This window comes from Strix uralensis, chromosome 14 (assembly GCF_047716275.1).
Source record: "Strix uralensis isolate ZFMK-TIS-50842 chromosome 14, bStrUra1, whole genome shotgun sequence".
In the NCBI taxonomy this organism is placed as follows: domain Eukaryota; kingdom Metazoa; phylum Chordata; class Aves; order Strigiformes; family Strigidae; genus Strix; species Strix uralensis.
The window spans coordinates 15447682-15467788 of record NC_133985.1 but is presented as its reverse complement, the minus strand read 5'-3'; the positions used below and the strand labels follow the sequence as shown (position 1 = coordinate 15467788).

General features: G+C 49.1%; 2 protein-coding genes across 5 annotated transcripts in view; both read left to right on the top strand.

The window, feature by feature from the left end:
* ITK (IL2 inducible T cell kinase) overlaps positions 1-4636 on the top strand; it is a 34229-nt gene extending 29593 nt beyond the window's left edge. Inside the window, exons 16-17 of the mRNA XM_074883827.1 lie at positions 1368-1525; positions 2069-4636. Coding sequence (XP_074739928.1) covers positions 1368-1525; positions 2069-2140 — 230 coding nt within the window. The 3' untranslated portion in view covers positions 2141-4636. The remainder of the gene's footprint in view (positions 1-1367; positions 1526-2068) is intronic.
* Positions 4637-7191: 2555 nt separating this feature from the next.
* CYFIP2 (cytoplasmic FMR1 interacting protein 2) overlaps positions 7192-20107 on the top strand; it is a 56204-nt gene continuing 43288 nt past the window's right edge. For 2 of the 4 annotated variants that reach the window (XM_074883323.1, XM_074883320.1), the window contains exons 1-5: positions 7192-7415; positions 14287-14427; positions 16465-16554; positions 16637-16714; positions 19538-19639. In XM_074883323.1, the coding sequence (XP_074739424.1) occupies positions 14311-14427; positions 16465-16554; positions 16637-16714; positions 19538-19639 (387 nt within the window). In that variant the 5' untranslated portion in view covers positions 7192-7415; positions 14287-14310. Of the gene's footprint in view, positions 7416-13574; positions 13592-14112; positions 14130-14286; positions 14428-16464; positions 16555-16636; positions 16715-19537; positions 19640-20107 lie in introns of those variants that run through there. The other 2 variants (XM_074883321.1, XM_074883322.1) reach the window with 2 other exon arrangements.

Below are 20107 nucleotides of genomic sequence, written 5' to 3'. Positions count from 1 at the left end.
TGTGCACACAGCAGTGTTGTACATCTGTCAGACTTGCTATCTCCCATCCAGTGGGGTTTGCATAAGAGGATTCCTCTGTCATGTCATGGTCTCATGACTGTGGGAACCTTTCTGCTCCACTACTCTGTAGCCCATTCATCTCTTCTGCCAGGCCTGAAATCCTGCTGTGCCCAGGAGAACAAAATGAGTGTGAGAAATTCCCAGTGCAGGCATCTGTACGCTGGGGGAGTACAATTGCGTTGCTTATTTTTCAGTAAAGCCAATATCATTGGTGAGAAGCTGCAATCTCTATGCATCTTCCTATTTGAAGAATTCAAAACTGGAAAGCAGGCATTATTTAGCAAAGTTGACTGTGGAGTTACACAACTTTATTTCAGATCAATCTATCTGTCTGTCTCCATTTTCTAATACAATGTGAACACAGTTTACCAAGTCGGTCATATTGGATGATCAAAGAAATTAAACCTAAGAAAACAAACACAGATGCCTTCTATTCACTTCACCTGCAGAGCCTCTCTGATCTGCTGGCCAACCGCAATGTATTCCACAGTCTTTTTGTCTTTGCCTGTCTCTCTCTCACCACACTAGAGAAGCACAAGTTTCTGTACTGCTCTAAACAGTAATCATAGGAAAACATTTGACTGTTTAAGAAAAGAGGAAAAATGTGCCGCAATCTTCTGAAATTCCACTGTCATTGCATGTGAATTCATCCCAGTGAATCACACCACCTGGGACATTTTGCAGGCAAGGAGATCCCAGTACTGAGGCTAAGCTGACTAACAAGAATGGAGCTGTTCATATTGCTTTCTTGCTCCTGAGTCTCACCAAAATACAAGCAGATTCTGGTGCAGGACACACTGCAGGCAGGAACACCAGTGACATGCCTGTTGTATGTGATTAACTGGAAGCAAAAATAGAGAAACTGAATCAGTGACAAAAAGCGAGTTCTCTTTCCCAGATTGCACATCTGGATGGAGTACGTGCACGAGCATTCCCTCTTCTTCACAGTTTGGGAGAAGACATACAACACAGCTCTGCTTTCTGACATGTAACACACTTAGACTTCATCTGACTCATGGGGAAAGACATCGCTGTCATGCTAGACTATCATGAAGTAGGATGCAGAGAAGTCAAACGTGCAGTGACTAAACCAGTCCTTCCACACAGTGCAGTGCCCAGCAGAGATCCTAGCTGGCATCCTCAAACTGTACAGATGTGTTAAGGCCTGATTTTTCAGATGTGTACTGAGAATCTGAGTGAAAATGCTTTTCCAAGTAACAGAGCAATGTTGAGAACAGGTGGAAGGTGGCTGTGGGCCTGCTGAGGCTTTTATTTGCTTTTTTATTTTTCTCATTTGTTTGCTTTAGGAGTGCTGATGTGGGAGGTCTTCAGTGAAGGCAAAATCCCCTACGAGAATCGCACCAATGGCGAAGTGGTGGAAGAAATCAATGCAGGATTTCGGCTTTACAAACCCAAGCTGGCCTCCAAGGCGATTTATGAGGTCATGAGCCACTGCTGGAGGATGGTTAGTATTGTAATGGGAGAGCACTAGTTCCCGAAGACAAGAGCTCTCTTCCCCTTGGCTTTTAGGAAGAGAGAGAGGAATACCCTTTACATGCTAACACAAGATAAAATCCTGGAAGTGAAACACTGTAGCTTTCATCTGTGCTAGCAAGCAAACTCTAGGCTTTTTGCCTTTTATTTAAGCTGCTGTTTCTATAGTGTGTTGACTTCACTGAGAAGCCTACGTAGTGCACCTAACTGAAGTTAATTCAACAGTTTGCTTCCTAAGAAAGCTGCGGATCTGTGGGGCTGAGTTTTAAGAGTAATGGTAAAAATGACAGTCAACCTGTTAAAAGGTACTTAGTGTACAGTAGGCAAAATTCACTGCTAGTAGAAAAGAAACCTTGTACAGAAGGAAGTTCATTCTTCCGTTGGCATTTTCTCTATAACAATAGATTGTATTTTTGTTAATACTCAGTTTCTTCACAAGGTTTTCCTTCCTAACCATGCCATTCCTCTCAAGCTAACATTAATGTTCTCCCTCTTTCTTCTCTCCCCTGCTCAGAGGAAAGATGACAGGCCATCCTTTTCTGTTCTGCTGTATCAGCTGAGTGAAATCTCTGAGTTTGATCTGTAATCATGGCACCGGCTGCTAAGTGAAGCTAAGAGAGTCCTGAGAGGGCAGATGGCTGGATTTTCCCCACACAAAGCATTAACAGGAATCCTCTCACCATAGACACTTGCCATATGCCCGGGGAGAAGGAGAGGGCAGAGGCTGGTACTTCCAGACAAGATACCCCCAGGTCTTCCAGAGCCTAGACAAGTCACAGGCTTTGGTTTGGCCAAGAATGTGATTTGCATCTTACAAGCAGAAGCAGCAACTGAGCAGAGTCCTGAACCACACAATCCAGCAAGTGTATTTCTCCTGAAGATACAGCCTCAAAACTAAGAGATCTGACATTGCTATTCCAGTTCTGTGAACTCCCAAATGAAGGTCTTCCCTGGGGAAAAAAATGCTGTCTTTAACTGAGGAGGAATGTTTAGACATTTCCATGGCTCTCTAATTCAGAGTGGGCTGGACCTGAAAGCTCTGAACAGGAATAAGCCTGGGACACACAGGAACAGGCTGGATTTAGTGACTGCATTTCTGATGCTGATATTTCAAGGTGGATTCGTTCTCCCTCTGCATGATTTTCTCTGAAACTGTGGCATAACAGGAACAGGATTCTGGTACCTGATAAACTGAAGAGGTGCCTGCGTATGCACGCGAGTTTGTAAGGACGGAAGAGACAAAGCTACATGTTGCAGAGTCTTGAAATTCTCTTTTGCATTGTATAGTGAGTGGGAAAATGGGACTCTGATGCAAACGGAGACATTCTTGGAGGGAGGAAGTCAAAGCTGAAAGTCTGTATTGTTTTTTTCTTCAGTCTTTCTACATGATAAGATAAATACATGATCTGCATCCAATTTTTTTGCAAAGAGTATGGAGGACTGAGCAGCGCAGAGTGCTATGTGTTTCCAGTCCAGGACAAGGCAGGATCCCAGGATCTGGTTATCTGTGAAAGGTACAGGAACCTACTCCTGAACTGGTGTGTTTGGAAGGAAGGAGCCTGAGGGCTCAGAAGAACCACGAGGAGAAAACATGCAGAGCGTGTGCTCAGTGCAGCAGTGATAATGAGAAGAGTTTTCTCATACTTCAAAGAGTAACTGAATCATCACAAGACTTTTCCATCTCTTCTGTGAACAAAGGGACCGATCAAAAAAAAGTCCTATATGAATGGACTGCCTGGGTACTTACTCCATGAGGAGGTCCACACTATGTGGTGACAGCAGAAGAAGGTATAAACAGTATCCATCTCATGGTATTTCAATTAAAATCTATATTTTCAGCGCAAGACAGACACTGTTTTGATGTAACTGACCTCAAAACCAAAAGTGTGGGTGTTGGTGTCCTGTAGAATTTGTAAATAAGATCAGGACTTTCTGCTAAGCATTAACAATAACTAGAGAAGTCAAGAGGACTCACAGATGATATGTACAGTACGTATTTTTGATGCTTCTCTGTTTGGGCAGGTGAGAATGTGAGTAAACCTTACGTGACAGCAGTTTACGAAAACTGTGAAGTGCAAACTTCCAGCAGCAATCTCTCCTGTCATTACAGAAGTCAGGTTCAAATATGTTTGCCAACAGAAATGGAACAAGGAAATAATGTCATCCCATGATCTACATATCCTGCATCAAACTATTTCTTCATAGAGGGAGGCTTAATGTTTGGTATTCTTCAGATCCATGGTGCTAGGGCAGCTTTTAGGAGCCAGAATATTTTTTCAGGTATACGAACATGGCAAGGCATTAGTTCCTGCTTTATACATCTTCCCACTTTGCTTTGATTCCACAATATTTTATTTGGCTTACTCCTACAAATATCATGCAGAACAACTCTGCCAGGCAAGGAGAATCCTAATATTCAAACTGGAGGTTGTCAATCCTGAATGCAGGATCACAGTGCTACCTTCGAATCGGGATTGCTGCCAAAATCTCTCAGTAGTCTGAGCCACTATGTGGAATATGAGCATCTATAAACAGATTTTGAATTTTTGCCTACAGTGAATTTAAGCTAAATTCCTCTTTGTCCCTCTCACCCTTTAGTCTGGGTTAGCCTGTTGTCACATTCTGGTGATGCTAAATTTGGCATTTAGCCAGTGAAGTTTTCCGTAGCCCTAACCATGTTAAACTGCACATCTACAGCTAAATTTGAGGACAGCTGGCCATAACCCTATTTTCTCCCTCTCTTCATTGCACTTAGACAATCTGTACAGCCACAGGATACTCTGAAACAATTCCTCCCTGAGCACACTCTGTGGCAGGGGCATCTGCAGGCTCACAAAGTTACGCTTCTTGCTGCCCCCTCCATCCTTGGAGGAACCAGGGGTCTGTCGAGCTTGAGGAGGTTGCTATTAAGTAGCAGCAATATTGCTCCGCTAGGTAATGTTTCTGAGATTATATTTATATTTGGGTAAGTGTAATATTTATTAGCTAGAGAGTGTTGCACAAAGTAATATTGTTCACTTTTCTTTGGCAGTATATGTATGTGATATGTATTTTTACAAACAATAAAATTGATGAGTCCCAACTGTGGCTTTCACTATATGTTACCAAAAATGCAAAAACCATCCTCATGCACTTATAACCATACAGCTTGCTGTTCTTCCAAATCCTCCCCACCAAGAAGGAAACATGCTTCTTCTGGCTTTCTGAAATATCTCTGCTCCCCAGAACTATGGCTATGTTCTGGGGTTAGATTATGTGCTGGGTTTATGGGGGTAGAAAGTATTCAGAATGTCTACAAATTGTGTAATTTACTGTATGGACACAATGATTTTTAGGTCTAAACATCCCTTGTGGTGGCTTTAAATTCTCTGAATCTTCATAAAATAGGGGTAGTAATATTTGAGTGCTCCCAAAGGGTGTTTCCCCACAATTATTTACAGGGGACTTCACAAATCTGAAAAGGCCAGTGTCATACTGTGATAACTGCATGGTATTAATTGATAACACAGTGTATTATGGTATGGTCTTCTCACAGCAGTTTTAAGGCCTGTGCCCTTCATTTGGCTTAACTAGGTACGTTCCCCACAATGTAGAGGTGAGAATATCAGCTGTCTTCTGCCACAGAATGAATAACCCTTCTCTGAATACCCCTTCCCTGTCTCCTTGGAAAGTATTTGTAATGTGCTGAGTGTTTAGACCGTTCCCCCTTTGCCAGTTTGACCCTCTCTGCTTGGCTGTATTTCAGAGAGGTGAGAGGATGTGCTTGCCCCTGCCTTTGCCACCTGGTTACCGGAGGTGGTGGGTGCATGGCTCTGCCTACGTCACACATTTGGCTGGAGCTGAGGCCCGGAGCACTGTCCCAGCGTGTCCCCAACCTGCTGCTGAGATGGCCGGGTGCTGGCACAGCCAGGCTGGCATCCCAGCTAGGAAAAGGCAGTCAAGCAGTAACCTCATCTAGAAAGAGCAGCTGATGCTTCTCAGTGGAGACCAGTGGCTGAAGTGAGTGCAGCAGCATTAGCCATGAAAAACTCTTTCCTGGGCATGTGCTGGTCACCCCAGGGAAACAGGGGTTGTTGGTACTTGTTCCGGTGGATAATTACCTTAAGATCAGGCCTGAAAAAATCCAGAATTTCCTGAAACATTTTTTAATGAACATGTTTCTCTCTGATGTTTGGCTTTGTCCTCTCTGAATGCTGCGCTTGTCAGCACGGCAGGGTTCAGGTGAATGGCTCTGCTAAATCTCACTTGGCAACCACTTCAAATTGGTGTGTATTCTTCTGTTCAGCTCACCCCGCCATGATGTTATCTCTCCCCCCCCACATAACCCGCTGATGCACACACTCCTGCATCTGTAGCTGCATGGAGCCTGCCCCTCACTGCCATTCTTCCCAGCCTGCAGAGAAGCTCGTTTTATTATTCTACCATCTAAGACAACACAGAGCAGAAAATTACAACAATACCATAACAGTCATGGAATTCCCATCACCCTGAGCCTGGCTGATCATGGGAGCAGATTAAACTGCGCAAAAATACTCCACAGCAGTTTTTACTGCCACAGTTTTCTTGAACTGACCTTGTTTCACCCACGGCCTCAGAGCAATATTAGCCATTAAATCTTTTGGATCTGCAGTAACAGTGCTCACTTACTGAATTTTTCTGACAAGTAATAAATAGTAAAAAGAAGAATGATGGCTACAAAATGTTCCAGTCAAAGGTGAGATAGAAGAAATGCTATGAAGGGGAAGAAGAGTCTACTCCCAGAGATGCTATTAACAGATTTTCTCAGGTGTGGTCCTGTCCATTAAAACAAAGATAGTTCCTCAGACTGCCTTGCTGCTTTTGTAGGCTGATGTTCAGGAAAGGGACACTGCCAGGGCCAACAAGGAAATATAGCTAGACCTGTATCTAGACTTTCAACAGTTCTTGGGTATCCACCAATGTCTTTCAACAAACAGACAGCCGCATCAGAAGCTGGGAGGGCTGCAGAAAAATGAATGAAGGCCCCGTACAGGGTTTCTATCCATCACCATGAGGCTATGTTCCTCTGAAAGCTGTAAGAGGTCCAGTTTGGATTTCACAGGAGATCTAAAGAGCTGTATTGGAGCTTTAAAAAGAAGCATGAGCAGAAGGACTGGAAACGTCCCTGAAGAAATATGCCAGATGCCAAAAATGCCAAAAAGATCTTTTGGATGCGGTGCTGACTCAGAAGAGGCTTGGAGCTCTGAGGAAAGGCATTGCCTTCTGGTTTTGGTCTCTAACACGCTCAGCGATCCAAGGCTTTACATGTATTAAGAGGGCTTGCGTTAAAATGGCAGGTAAAACCCAAGGAGCGTACAGGTCCTCTGAGGGGAAGAGAGGCTGAACACCCGAGACCCTGCAGCCTCAGCAGCAGGGAGATGGGGATCCCCAGCCGGCTCCTGCCTTCTCAGGGACCCAAACGTTCTCACCCAGCTTCAGGCCTCCGGGGGGCTGCGGCAGCCGCCCCCGGCCCTGTCCCCTCCGTGCACCGGGGGGGCTGGTGGCCTTCCCCCTGCCCGCGGGGGGGCCCATGGGAGCCGCTCTGCCGCCACCCCAACCTTCCCCCGGCGGAGCGGCCGCGGCAGGAGGGCCCCACCGGGAGGCGGGGGGGGGAGGGGATGCGGCCCCCGGCCCCGCAGCGCATCGCCCGCGCTGCCCGGGGGAGGAGCCGCCCGCGCCGCTCCAGCCCCTTCCCGCGGCGGGGACCGGGGCTCCCCCCGCCGCCGTGCGGAGGGGCCGGCGGAGAGCCGCGGAAGTGCACTTGCTGCAGCCATTTCCTGCTCTTTGTGCGGGCGGCGCGGAGCATCCCGCGGCGCGGAGCATCGCACCCCGCGGAGCGCCAGGTGAGCGGGGCGGGGGGGGCGCGGGGGAGGCGCGGGGGATGCGCGGCTTCACCCTCTCCCTTCCACCCACCCTCCCTCCCTCTGCCGGGGCTGCGCCCGCCGCCGCCGAGCCCGGTGTCCCCCGGGCGGGCTGAGCGGGGCCTGGGGAGGGGGCAGCGGCGGGGCAGGTGCCGCCGCCCCGGGGCAGAGGGAGGGCAGGAGGCCCGGCCGGGCCGGGATGGGATGTGCGGGGATGTATCCCACAATGCCTAGAGCTACCTGCGGCGTTCAGCCTCCCCGCGGCCGCTGCAAAGCGCCGGGGGAAAAAAAAATAGCGCAAATCCCCCTCTCTTCCCTAAACACACACCCCCCACCCCCCCCCCCAGCGCCGCCCCGCATCCCGGCTCGGCGCCCCCGGGACGGGGGAAGGGGCCGAGCCCCGGGCCCGGCGGGCGCTGCAGGCCCCACCGCGGGCGGCAGCGCGAAGCCGAGCCGGGGTCGCGGCGATGCTGGGCGCAGGGAGAAAGGGGGATGGAGGAGATGATGGAGGAGGTGATGGAGGAGCGGCGGAGCCGGGCCGGGGGCTGAAGGTGGCCCCGGCGGGGGCTCCCGAGCAGCGCCCGGATCACCCGTGGCGTGAAAATATGGTGTCCCTGGGGGAGGAGGGGGAAGGAGGAAGCGATGGGGTCTGAGCCGGGGTTGGGAGCGATGGGCTGGAGCTGCGCCCGCAGGTTCGTGCTTTGGCGTCGGTTGGAGTCGGCAAAACCTCTTTCCCTTCCAAAACCGCCGCGTTTCCCGTTGCGTGAGGCCGGTGAGGAGCAAGGTGCGCCCCGGGAAGCGTTTCTTTGTATCGAACTTTCCACCCGAGGATGCTGGAAATGCGTGGTGGTGCCAGCCGCATCCCACCTGGGGAGGAACGGATGGATTCTGCAGGAAATCTCCGAGGGTTGGAAGGACCGGGAAGGAATGAGGAGAAGAAACAGAGGCACATACTAAAACCTCCCTGCCTGCTCAGGGTTGTTTTGGAGGAGGGTGACGGTTGTGTGTGTGCTGTCAGAGGACGCTGCCAGCAGCAGGGCTTGTCTCCCTTCGCCATCTGCCGCTTTCCACGGGGGGGTCCTAATTGGGGGGGTTGGGTCACAAAGATCTCGTAGAATTAGGCTGAGTCGCTAAACCCTCTGTGCCCTTCTTGCCCTGCACAGATACCAAGAAAAAGCACCCTCATGTTTTGCATGATGACAGTTGCCTGGGGTTAGTCACTGAGATGGGTGACTAGCCTGGTATTTTGGTGTCTGTCACAGCCGTATAATTCTAGGGTAACTCCCTGCAGAGGATAATTATTTTCTCCTTTTCTCTGTACAGTTAATTGTTATTAAGCCTGAGGAATATAGAAAAATCTTCCATTTTCTGACCAGGGTCTGTTGAGCAAAGCAAACTATGTTGATTTCATGATAATAATTTTATTAACAATCAGTTATCATCTTTGCATGAAAAATGGAAAAATTGGTTCTGGAAGATCAATAACTGGCCAACTATTAACAATGCTGTCCTGTATGATTTAATTTCCCAAGAAGCACTTTAACTGTCAGCTGTGGGGTTGCTTGTAAACTTGCTCTAAATTTCTCAACTATATTAGAAACGTAGCTTCCTATACCTGCCTCCTTCCCTGACACTCTTTCTTTGGCACCAGAAAAAAAAAAAAATGAAGTTATTCTAAAAGAAATAAATTCCAAAATAATTGTGTTGCTGAGATACAAGGACAGCATAAATGTCTGGAATTCAGCCCTAATGGAACGGCAGAAAACGTACAGATACAGAAAACCAGCTTCAGGAGTCATGCAGTTTGGCTTCCTTTTTTAATGGGAAGGGTAATTTCATGGTTATTAACATCTGTGTCCGTGTAGGGCAGGAGCCCAGCTCTGCCAGCCTCGCTCATCCTGGCTGTGTTTATTTGCTTCTGCAAAGAACTTCTTGACTGTGGTGGTGGTTGCAATTACAAGTAATTCTTAGAGCATGAGAGAAGGGGTTGATGACACGCATTCTAAAACACAGGGGACTTTAATTCCATGCATTTTAGGCGAGGGTCAAACTAAAGTTTTGCACCCTGAAGTTACTCTTCTTGACTAAAAATATGTTGGTGGCCAGGAGCATTTATATTCCTTGTGCTGTGAGGCAGTGGGTACCAGGAACGCTCTGCTTTTATGCACCCAAGACATCAGTCGGCTGGGGTACTTGTTGGGCCAGGGTGGCTCCTGACCACTGGTTAGATGCTATTTTGGAGTAAAAGGGAGAAGCATTATCACAGGGGCAAAAATAAATTAAATTACTTTCCCAGGTTACCCAGGGACTGGGGATCAGAGCTGGAGAAGAATCCCAGATGCTCAGGAGGTGTCCAGAAGAAGTTTGTCCTCCTTCTCTACTTTGCCATCTCCCCAGCAAAAGTCATTTTGCTGCTCATCTCACCCCGGGCTTGCAGGGCTTAGACCCTGTCTTACTGCCAATCTCCTGGGCAATTCCCATTTTTTTCTTGCCTCCTTTCCTGCTCTTAGTATGAACTGCAGCTCCAGCGTGAATGTCTGCTGTAGGAGCAGGTGAGCTGAAAAACCAAAACAGCCTGTGCCACTTCCCCAGAGCTCTCAGCTGTGCAGCTTGGAAGCCAAGCACACATGCATGCAACATATTCATTGTGGCCCTGCTTTTAAAAGTCTTTCTTTGTTCCCCCAAGCTGCTCTAACAATAAAGTCGTCTTTGTTCCTCTCGCTGCGAAGAGGATGATATTGCACCGATACTTCTGGGCAAGCGTTTTGGTGGGGAAGGTAGGACCTGCCCTGCAAATTCAGACATCTGGAATATCCATCTTCGCTCCTTCCCAAAGCCTTCCTATGCTGTCTGTTAGATCTGGGCCCCAGGCTGCTGCCACAACAGAGTTGCTGTTTTAGGAAAATTTCCATTTCGGGGTGGTGGGGCCATGCCCTGTGCATGGACCCCACGTGGCTGGCTCCCTGCGATGTCCAGAAGTCCCAGCGCCTCTGTGGTCATTTGGCTTTAGAAGGTGTAAGAGATGGCCAGAGGAGTTGCGATCGAGCTACAGGATGGGAAGAGGAAGTCTCTGCAGCAGATGGACAGAAAGTGTGGGCAGCGCTCGTTAGCACCAGTGCTCATTAGCAGAAGAGGTAATCAGCCCAGTGACTGCATCCCTCTCCAGGGTTTCACTGGGGTGGGGTTGGCTCCTGCCAGGCTTATGTTCAGTTTTGCCAAAACATGTAGGACCAGAGGGACTTTGGCCTCTGACCAGCAGCAGCAGGATATGGAGAAGAAAGTAGTTTTGTCAGACTGCTCCCAGCAGCCTGTGTGGCTGTGTTTGAGTCCACGCAGGCAGGATATGCTTCCTGTGTGCGAGGAAAAGCCTCGCCCTGTCACACACGTGTTGCGGCAGCAAAAAAGCCCCGTTCCTGGGCAGGCTGCTGTGCTGCTCCCCAGGCAGTGAGGCCCCCATCCCCAGGGCCATGTGTGCCAAAGTGCCGTCGGCAAACCACCAACATGGGCTGACTCTCTTCCCAGCATGGCCGTCCCTGCCCTGGGGCCCACGTGGTGGATGGTGGTTAAGGCTTAATGAGGACTTTTTGATGAGTGTCCCCAGGGATCCCCATCTTCTCTGGGCTGGAGCCGCTTGGTCGCTGCCCCATTTCCTGACAGCTGCCGCCCTCATTGCTGGACCGAGAGGATGAAGCTGGATTTGCCAGGGCAGCCCCAGCACGTTTGTGTAAGAAACCTTTTTGCAGGAAGGTGAGGGAGGATGGCGTGGGTGGGTCTGTTGCAGTGGGACTTCCCCTTTCGGCTCTCCCAGGCAACCCCCGTGGTGGGGGGAGACGACACAGCACCCCATGGACCATTCCAAGAAATGCTGCTGCCTTCAGAGCCTTCCCCAGTGCACAGCCCCTCTCACTGCTAGATGCTTCCTACTGGCAGTGGAACCCAACCACAAGCAGGGCCCCCACCAGCCCTACAGCCACCCCAGGGAGCAGGTGAGGGGCCGCTTGGGGCTGCTCTTCTACGGACGATCTGGGGTGAGGATCCAGGTCTGCCAGCCCTGGAACAGTAACCCCTCAGTCACACGCTCCGGCTGTGAGGTTGCTGTCTGTCGCAGTGTGGTGCAGGCATGAGACCCAGGGGAAGTCCTGGCAGACCACGCTTTTCCCCGTCGCCTCCGTTGGTTTTGCTGTTGGGCTTAGGAAAGCGTAGAACTGAAATTGGGAGTCCCCGTGAAGACTCATCTGTTAAACCCACAAGGTCTGTGTAGTTTCTCCATCTGCATCCAGGTTCTTGCACTCTGCTCAACCATGGCAAAGCACGGGATGGGCCAACAGCCAATTGCACCACTGGCTCACTATGGCTTGACACTTCCTTTTCTGTTCATATATTTCTACACACTGCCTCTCTTCCTCTATTTGAGTGCAAGATCTTTGGGGCAGGGACTGGCTTAGTCTGGCTGGTTTGCGGCTGCCCAGCACAGCAGGACCCTGACGCTATTTGGGACCATATCTTCTGGTATGGCCCAAACAGCAGCAATAATTGAGTCCCTTGAGTTGCTGAGCTCTTTGGGTGTCACAGGATTACTGGGGAAGCATCTTTGATTATAGCAGACTGCCAGCATATTACACAAATGGCCACAGAGTTTGACTTACAGAAAAATGAAAAATGAGCCCAAATAAACAGCCACCATCCTCAAAGCTATAAAGCGGAAGGTTCTCATCTTCCTAAGCCTGAAGTATGTAATGAAGCACGTGTGAGTACCAGGGGTGTTGTTCTGGGAGCCCAGAGACAAGTCTTGAGGCACTGGAGGGTGGTGGAGAGTGGTGGGCAGCCGAGGAGGTCCATGGGGCTTGGGCAAGTGGAGCTGCCAGCCCAGCGCGGAGCAGCACCGGGTGCTCGCAGGCAGGGAGGAAGCTGCTCTGCCTGCGGCGTGCCCGGACGTAATGTCTGGCTTTGACAGCTGCTACAATTTGTAACAGGAAACCATTTTAGTAAAGAGGGGTGAAGAAGGGAACAGAAATTTGAGCATGCAGGGGAAGGGCTGCTTGAGATTATTTTTTTCCAGGTATTTATTTCATGGTGCTTCAGCTGCAGGTATAACCAAGCCTGTTTCTCACCTGCCTGGTACCTTGGGGAGGCATCTGTAGAGGTGGAATGGGTTTTACCAGGCTCATACATGTTCTTGCAGCCCACGCATGCAGGCAGCAACAGTGGCAAGAGGCACAGCAGCAGCATCCCTCTTGTCACCTAACATGAAGTCACCCGAGGACTGCACAGAGCACGCATCCCCCTTGGTCTTTTCTGGGTGCATGTGTGTCTTATCTACGGACATCCCAAAGCCATTGTCCTTCCATGCTCCCAGTGCTGGAAATGAAAAGCAAACATATTCTTGGAAACAGTGACTCAATTAAAAAAAAAAAAAAAAAGGACCTAAGGGATTTGTAGCAGATAATCAGCTGAATATGAGCACATATAGAGCTGCTGCTGCGACCAAAGGAACTGGTGGGATTGTACGCAAGGAGAGAGGGTACTTGCTGTTGTATCTGGTGCTTATGCAGACACTGCTGGAGCCTTGTGTCCTTCTATGGTGTCTGCACTTCAGCAAAAAAGTTGCAAAATTGGATCAAGCTTAGAGAAAAGCCAAAGAGATGATTAAAGGATTGGAAAATATGCTTCTGTAACAAGGCAGCCAAAGAGCTCAGTCTGCTTGCCTGAGCCAAAGTGAAGGTTGCAGGGTGTTTTATTGAAATACGTGAGTGTCTTGATGGGAACTTTTATAATAGAAAGCTCTACTGTCTTGCAGATTAGAGTGATTAAACTCGATGGCTCGCATTTGAAACTAGACAGGCTCTGAGTGGGGAAAAAAACACCTGGAGAAGGGGGAGGCGATTTGCTAATCAAATGACATGTCAATATTTAAAGCAAGTTCTCTCTCTGCAAATGTTTAAATTCAGTGGAGTGTTTTTCTAGGAGACACATGCTCTAGGTCAGCCACTGCTATTGCACGGGGATTAGGTATTAACTGGGGAAGCCCTGTGGCTGTGATTATACAACCGCTCAGCCTGGGTGACAGCAGCTGTCCCTCCATGCTTGGGGTCTTACAGCAAAGGTGAATCACAAAGGAACTAAGAGACATAGAGGTTTGTCCTGAGGTTCCCACTAGGGTAAGTGCCAGTGAGCTTTCAGAAATGTTTCCCTTTGCTTTTTATTTCATATGCAACTGGCACCGTTGGCAGCTTTGTGGCAGGCCAGGACTGGGCAGGGGTCACTGCATGTGTGGTAAAACCAGGGAAAATTTTAACAGCGACTTCTTTTTTTGCTGCTTGCAGTGCCACAGCCTGCCTGCGCAGCTCTCAATCCTTTCCGGTTCACCTTTGAGAATGCAGTTTGTTGTTTACAGTTTCCAGTGTTCCAGTTTCCTTCTCATGTGTGTGAGAAGGAGAGCATGTGAGCGTCAGCTTCAGTCATACTTTTCTAATCATGCTGCTTTGAGAGATATTTTTGATAGCGCCGCTTTGCATTTCAGAGCACACGCTTTCACTCAGGGCTGCTAAAGCTGCACTGCAGCACCCAGCTGTGCTCTGTCTTAAAACAGTTTTGCATAGAGTTAAGCAGAGAAGGACATGGGTGGGTAGTTGTGTTCCTCTTATTCTGCATTCCTACTCTGCTGTTGAATCACAGAAGGAGCAATGACATAGAGATGTAGGTTAAATACACAAGAAAAGCAAAACAAGATAAACCGGGACTGTGTCTCTTGCAGTGCCAGCCAGTCGTGGTTCTGGTTTTGTCCTTTGGTGCTTTCCCACTCAGTCTTCTGGCTGCTATCTGTCTATCACCCTCTCTTTTCCTTTGGATTTAGCACGGAAACTGAACATCCAGAACCATGACCACTCACGTCACGCTAGAGGATGCCTTGTCCAACGTGGACTTACTGGAGGAGCTGCCACTTCCAGACCAGCAGCCATGCATCGAACCGCCTCCATCCTCCATCATGTACCAGGTACCTTCAGCTCCCGGAGGTGGTGGGGCTGGGAGGGTTGCTCTGGTAGCTCATGCAAAGCACAGGGGCACATGGTGCTGTGAGAACTAGCTGAAAACATCCTGGGTTCACTATGTTTAAGGAAATGTTCAGAACAGATCTAGTCACAAATCTGTTCCCAAAGGCTTTAAAAGGAAGGCACTAGAGATTGGTGAAAGGGATCTTTAAGGCTGAGTAAGACGTAGGGAAGTTAAAAAATGAGGACCAGAGTGCATGAACGGGTAAGAAGCAGGGGATAAGATTTGTGATAACAGCAGAAAGTTCTCAGCAATGTTTCATTATACACATATTTCTGTGCTTCCTTTTTATGGCATCGCACGCATCTAAGTAGGTCAGAATCAGAGTTCTGCCTGACTTTGGCCGGCCTGTGCCGCTAGCACAGCTGGAGCTGCCGGTCTGGGGAGCTGATGGCATGCAGGGGAGGGCAGTCGCTACAATTGCTTCTCTGCCTTGAACAACCACAGATTTAGCTGCAGCTGCACTGACCAAACAGAGCTTGGCACAAGCCCAGAGCAGGGCCCAAACTCCTGCTTTTGGATCCACAGCAGGATGCCTCAGCTGCGTGGCCACTACACCACACCCTGCCCTATAGCACACACCCAGAGTTAAATATAATGTGGGGTTGCTTTCTCCATCCTGCCACTGCTGAATTCATGACTTACCCATGGCTGTGTATCAATACACCCGTACAGTGATTGCCATGCCATGTACGCAGGGGTCTGAAATTACAGTATCTCTTTCAGCAGGTCAGACTGTGGGCTTGTTCAGTAGCATTAGTATCTCTACGGGTTATCAGACCCAAAGGCAGTTCTGGGCTGTTCAAATTTCAGCTCTCTGTGGAAAATCTTCATATCATTTTTGCTTATCTCTTCTTTAAATCATTTTCACTCTTTGCTGGCTTGTGTCCTGTGAGGGGATCAGGGTCCAGCCTTATGGCACAGCCTCCTTGCAGGGCCATGAGCATGTGCACACCACTGGGCCTAAAAAACCTCATCTAAACTAAATCTAGAGAAATTGGTCAAGCCTGTTTCCTTATCATACTTGTTTGTATGTAGTCCTCTTCCCTGCTAGCCAGAAAAGCATATGCAGCCTCAGCTTTTCTTGTCACATGCAGTGTCCTGGAGGCACTACGAAGAGGAGCCCTGTAGCCACGGGTCTGTGCTCCCAGCTTTTCTACTGAGGAGATCAGTTATGGAGGTGAACACGGTTGCTGCAATGCTAACGTCATTGCAAGGGGCAGCTCTGGGCCCCTGGGACTTCTCTACACTCTGCCCTCCAGCAGATACTGTCAGACAGCCTTCACGGAGGAAATTACCTGAGCAGAGAGAGGCTGAGGAGCTGCTTTTTCATTCCCTGCCCTGCACTTTCTTGCTCCCCTGTCCCAACTCAAAGCAGTAGCTCAACTTCCAAAACAACTGTTCATCCCAAAGCATCTGCTTGCAAGAGCAACACTAGTGCTGATAATAGTGTCTGGATGCGTGCTGACTTTCATATTTGTGTTTTCCAGACATCTCGTTCCCTGCCCTTTCTGTGTGTTTATTCTTTGCAATTCCTGCTGACAGGATGTGGTCTTCCCCTAGCAGCCAGGGCACAAATAGAAATTAATAAGGCTGCATCTGTCTTTGAGTTACAAGCTAAAGTCCTTAGAATAATTGCTGTAGGTTTGCTCTCTGGTGTGGCTGCAATTCCCTGTAGCTGATCCCCACCTGAGTTTGGCTTCATTTTACAAGGGTTTATGAGTCTTGATTGCCATATTTGCACACATGTAATCTGCAAGATTTCCTCTAATGAACATGTGTGATTCAGAAGCATCTCATGCTGCATGTATGACTCTACTTTGGAGCTAGAGGTGCAGCACCTCAAATTGTTCATAAGCTGCTCCTATGCCCCAGGATTCCTGCTGATTCTGCTTTTTGCCAACACATCCCATAGTGAACTGTATCAGGTGAGCAAACAACTAGCTGTATTTTAATCTCCATGTCTCCATTTTGCCCATAGGCTAATTTTGACACAAACTTTGAAGACAGAAATGCCTTTGTGACTGGCATTGCCAGGTACATCGAGCAGGCGACAGTGCACTCCAGCATGGTGAGTCCCCAGACACGGCCCCAGCAAAGCTGAGCCCTCGGTGTGTGCCCTGCCCCAGCAATGCCTCTGTCTTTTCTTTCAGAATGAAATGCTGGAAGAAGGCCATGAGTACGCCGTGATGCTTTACACGTGGAGGAGCTGCTCACGAGCCATCCCCCAGGTACTCAAGCCCAGGCAGGGGTGTTCCCAGAGCACCTAGCTGGTTTTGTCTTTAGCATAAATTAGTTTGAACTGGAGACAAGAACAAAAAAGCAGAGAAGACTGAAGCAGATAGAAGGGTTGAAAAGAGAGACTACTGACTCTTCAAACTGTCTTATCCCCACCAAAGTCTCAACCACTAATTTCAGCAGCTGGCAACCATTTCAGAAGCAGATCTGTACTGCTGCTCCAGCAAAGGGCACCTGCTCTGCACTCTCATGCATATGAAAGCTCTATCCTTGGCAACTCCTAGCAGTACCTCTCAACTCAGTCACACTCACCACAAGCCAACTGCCTTATATACATTTCCTGGTTTCATAAGCCCCTCCCCTGCTCCCCAAAGCAGTCACACCTGAAGTTATTTCATCCCCACAGGACCAGCTTGTTTGTCCTACAGCTGCTAACAGGACTCAGCTGAGCACAGCTCTGGTCCAGCATGGTACTTGGGATGGTGCTGTGTTTTGTCACTTGGGTCTTTATCTACTTCTCTGTCTGGAGAATGGATAGCCTTTGCTTTAATTAAAGCACTGTGGTTATTTCCTTCCTGGTGTGCTGCTTGAATATTTTTCTCTCTCATCTTGTGGGGAGACAGAGTTTGCTTCAGGCAAAGGCAGTTAGTTTTTGGAAGTTGAGAGTAAAATCATCAGATCTGGTTTATATCACGCTTTCCTGATACCATTGTATGGTATCATACCATTACATGGTATCAGGAACTTCAGCTCAGTTAAAAATTGCCCCAGTGCTGAGTGGGACTCTTGTGTGAAGAAGGGAGCCCAGGCAGCCTGGGTTGCAAACAGCAGGTTCTCTTGAGATGTGGCAGACTCAGACTCTCCCTGACTTGCACAGAGCAGATCAGGCAGCTGGGGCAAGTTTCAGCATCCCAGACTGCTGCCCAGACTCTGGGGTGCTCTCTCTGCTCCCACAGGAGCCCCAAAATTGTAGGTGTCGTGCAAGGATGCATGAAGGAGCACTTCGATATGCCAGAAACATCTTCCCAAATGCCCTTTTTTGCTGCTGATATACCTGAAGATCCTCATCTCCCCCACGTTTAATCATTCTCCTCCTCTACTGCTAGTTCTGCTTCAACTGTTTTTCAGTCCTTCTCTCTCCAACCTGAATTTTGGTGGCTTCATCCTGCAAACACCTACAGACATGAGTAAGGTTGCCCATGTGGCCCACTGATCATGATTCAGACTCCAGCTCAGAGCTTTTCTTCCGCAATGTGAACACGTGCTGGATCGCTGCAAAATTGCTGACTGACAATGCGTTGGGGTGGGTGCAGTGCACTTCCATTAACCCTACAGATAAAAGGGTTTGTAGCGCTTCCATGGAGCCAGGAAAAAATATTTCCACATGGCTGGCCATGCCCATGTTTGTGATTCCCTGGGCAAGGTCAAACCTCAGTTCCCCTCAGGTTATACTCTGCTGATGGTCTCATGAGACCCAGCCATGGGGAGGTTTCTGCTGCTGATTGGATATTTGCTTATCTCCCATTTATATTTGATGCTGTGCTGCTGTTGCCTCTCCTGCCTACGCTAACAGAAGGCAGGCTGTGGCTGAGCTGATGGCAAGACAGTGCTATGGATAATCTGTTTTGGCGTTTTAGTGTCCTCCCATCCTGGTCACCCACACGACGTTTGTGCCTCTCTGAGCACAGCTTGTGGGATCCCCACTCTCTGCCCCGTCCTCCCCACCAGGGCTGCAGGCAGTGCCATGTGTGACAGAGGAGCAGACAACACCACAGGGTTCATTTACAGATTAGCCAGATTTGATTTTGCAGTGACCCCTGCGCTTTGCCATGGCTGCAGCCAGGGGGTCCTGTTCTCAGTCCCCCAGCTTAGCTGCTCAGTCATGTACTACATCAGAGACCGTGGTTTTACAGGTGAAGAACAGAGCCCACACATAAATGTGCACCACTCCTTCCTGCCGTGAGCAGCATCCTCGTGGCCGTCAACATTGCCTGACTGCAGTCTGAAACGCCAGGGCAGGGACATTAGATTCCCCACCACAGAGAGGGCAAAACTACTTTTGCATCTTCCCACGTGTAAAGCTGGCTGATTTGCCCCCTTGTGCCCTGTGCATCAGCTGCTGCGCTGCTAAACTTGCACCAGAGCTGTCAACCCCATCATAGCCTTGTGTCAGCATCAACTGGAAACAAAACCAGAGGATGACAGCAAGGATGCATTGCCTCGGGCAGTTGGGGTTTTCCCTAAAAGTTTGGTAATGACTCCCAAGTAGCTGTTTGGACATGAGATGGATGACAACTGAGTAAGTCCTTAAATTTAGCTTCCTAGGATTCCAGTGAAGGTGACACTTCATTTCTGCTAGCCACATACAAGCCCAGTGATGTTTAACAGGTCAGCAACAGAACCAAAATTATCCCAGGGAGTGTATAGCAGAGCCATAGCCTGGTGCCTTGTGTGTCCCTGGGACTTTGCAACACAAAGTCTCAGATAGCTTTATGATATAACATTCCCACATTGCGTAGCAAGTCCAGACTGTGTATTGTATGTGTTCTACCCCAGACAAATGCTTTAGAATGCTTTTATTTCTCAGAGTCAAGTTGATGTCTGTTTATAATTCATGGAGAGAATTTCACATCTGAGAAATAGCCCCTTCTGCTGTCACCTGTTGCCTTGAGAACAAGCTCCCTCTCGAGTCCCTCTGTTGTCCTCAGATTGGGACAGGATTCACAGTGAGACAAGCAGAAGATGGTGGCCATTGCAGTCCACAGCTGTGTTAGAAACTCTGATGCTGACAAGGATGATTTGTCTTTGCAACGCAGGTGAAATGTAACGAACAGCCAAACCGAGTGGAGATTTATGAGAAGACAGTGGAAGTCCTGGAGCCAGAAGTCACTAAGCTTATGAAGTTCATGTATTTTCAAGTAAGTAGTCAAGGAGAGCATCAAAAATAGTTTATTACTTTGGTGTTAAGTTATCCTAAGCAGGGCTGTGCTATCCTTGCCTGCCAGGCCAGCTTGGAGAGCCCCTGAACCCCCTGATAGGTCTCTTCCTTGCAGCCACCCCCAGATACCTGAGACCTGTCTGAAAGAAAATCTGTGTGTCCCTTGCTCAGCCCCAAAATCTTGTACGTAGGTTGGGAATGAGCACACCTCAGCCCTTGAAGTTGACGGAGGACCAGAGCCCCCACTCTGTGGAACTAATGGGTGGCACAGGTTCCTGTTTTTCTGGGCTGTTGGCTGGTGGATGTGAAGACCTGTTTCTCCACTGGCACCAGCACAGCTCACTCTTCTGCTCTTCCCTCTGAAGCAAAGCCAGGAAGACCTGAGGGCTGGTGGTGCAGCTGGTGCTTGGGGTGGGATGGAGCCATGCAGCTGGCCACCCTCCTACTC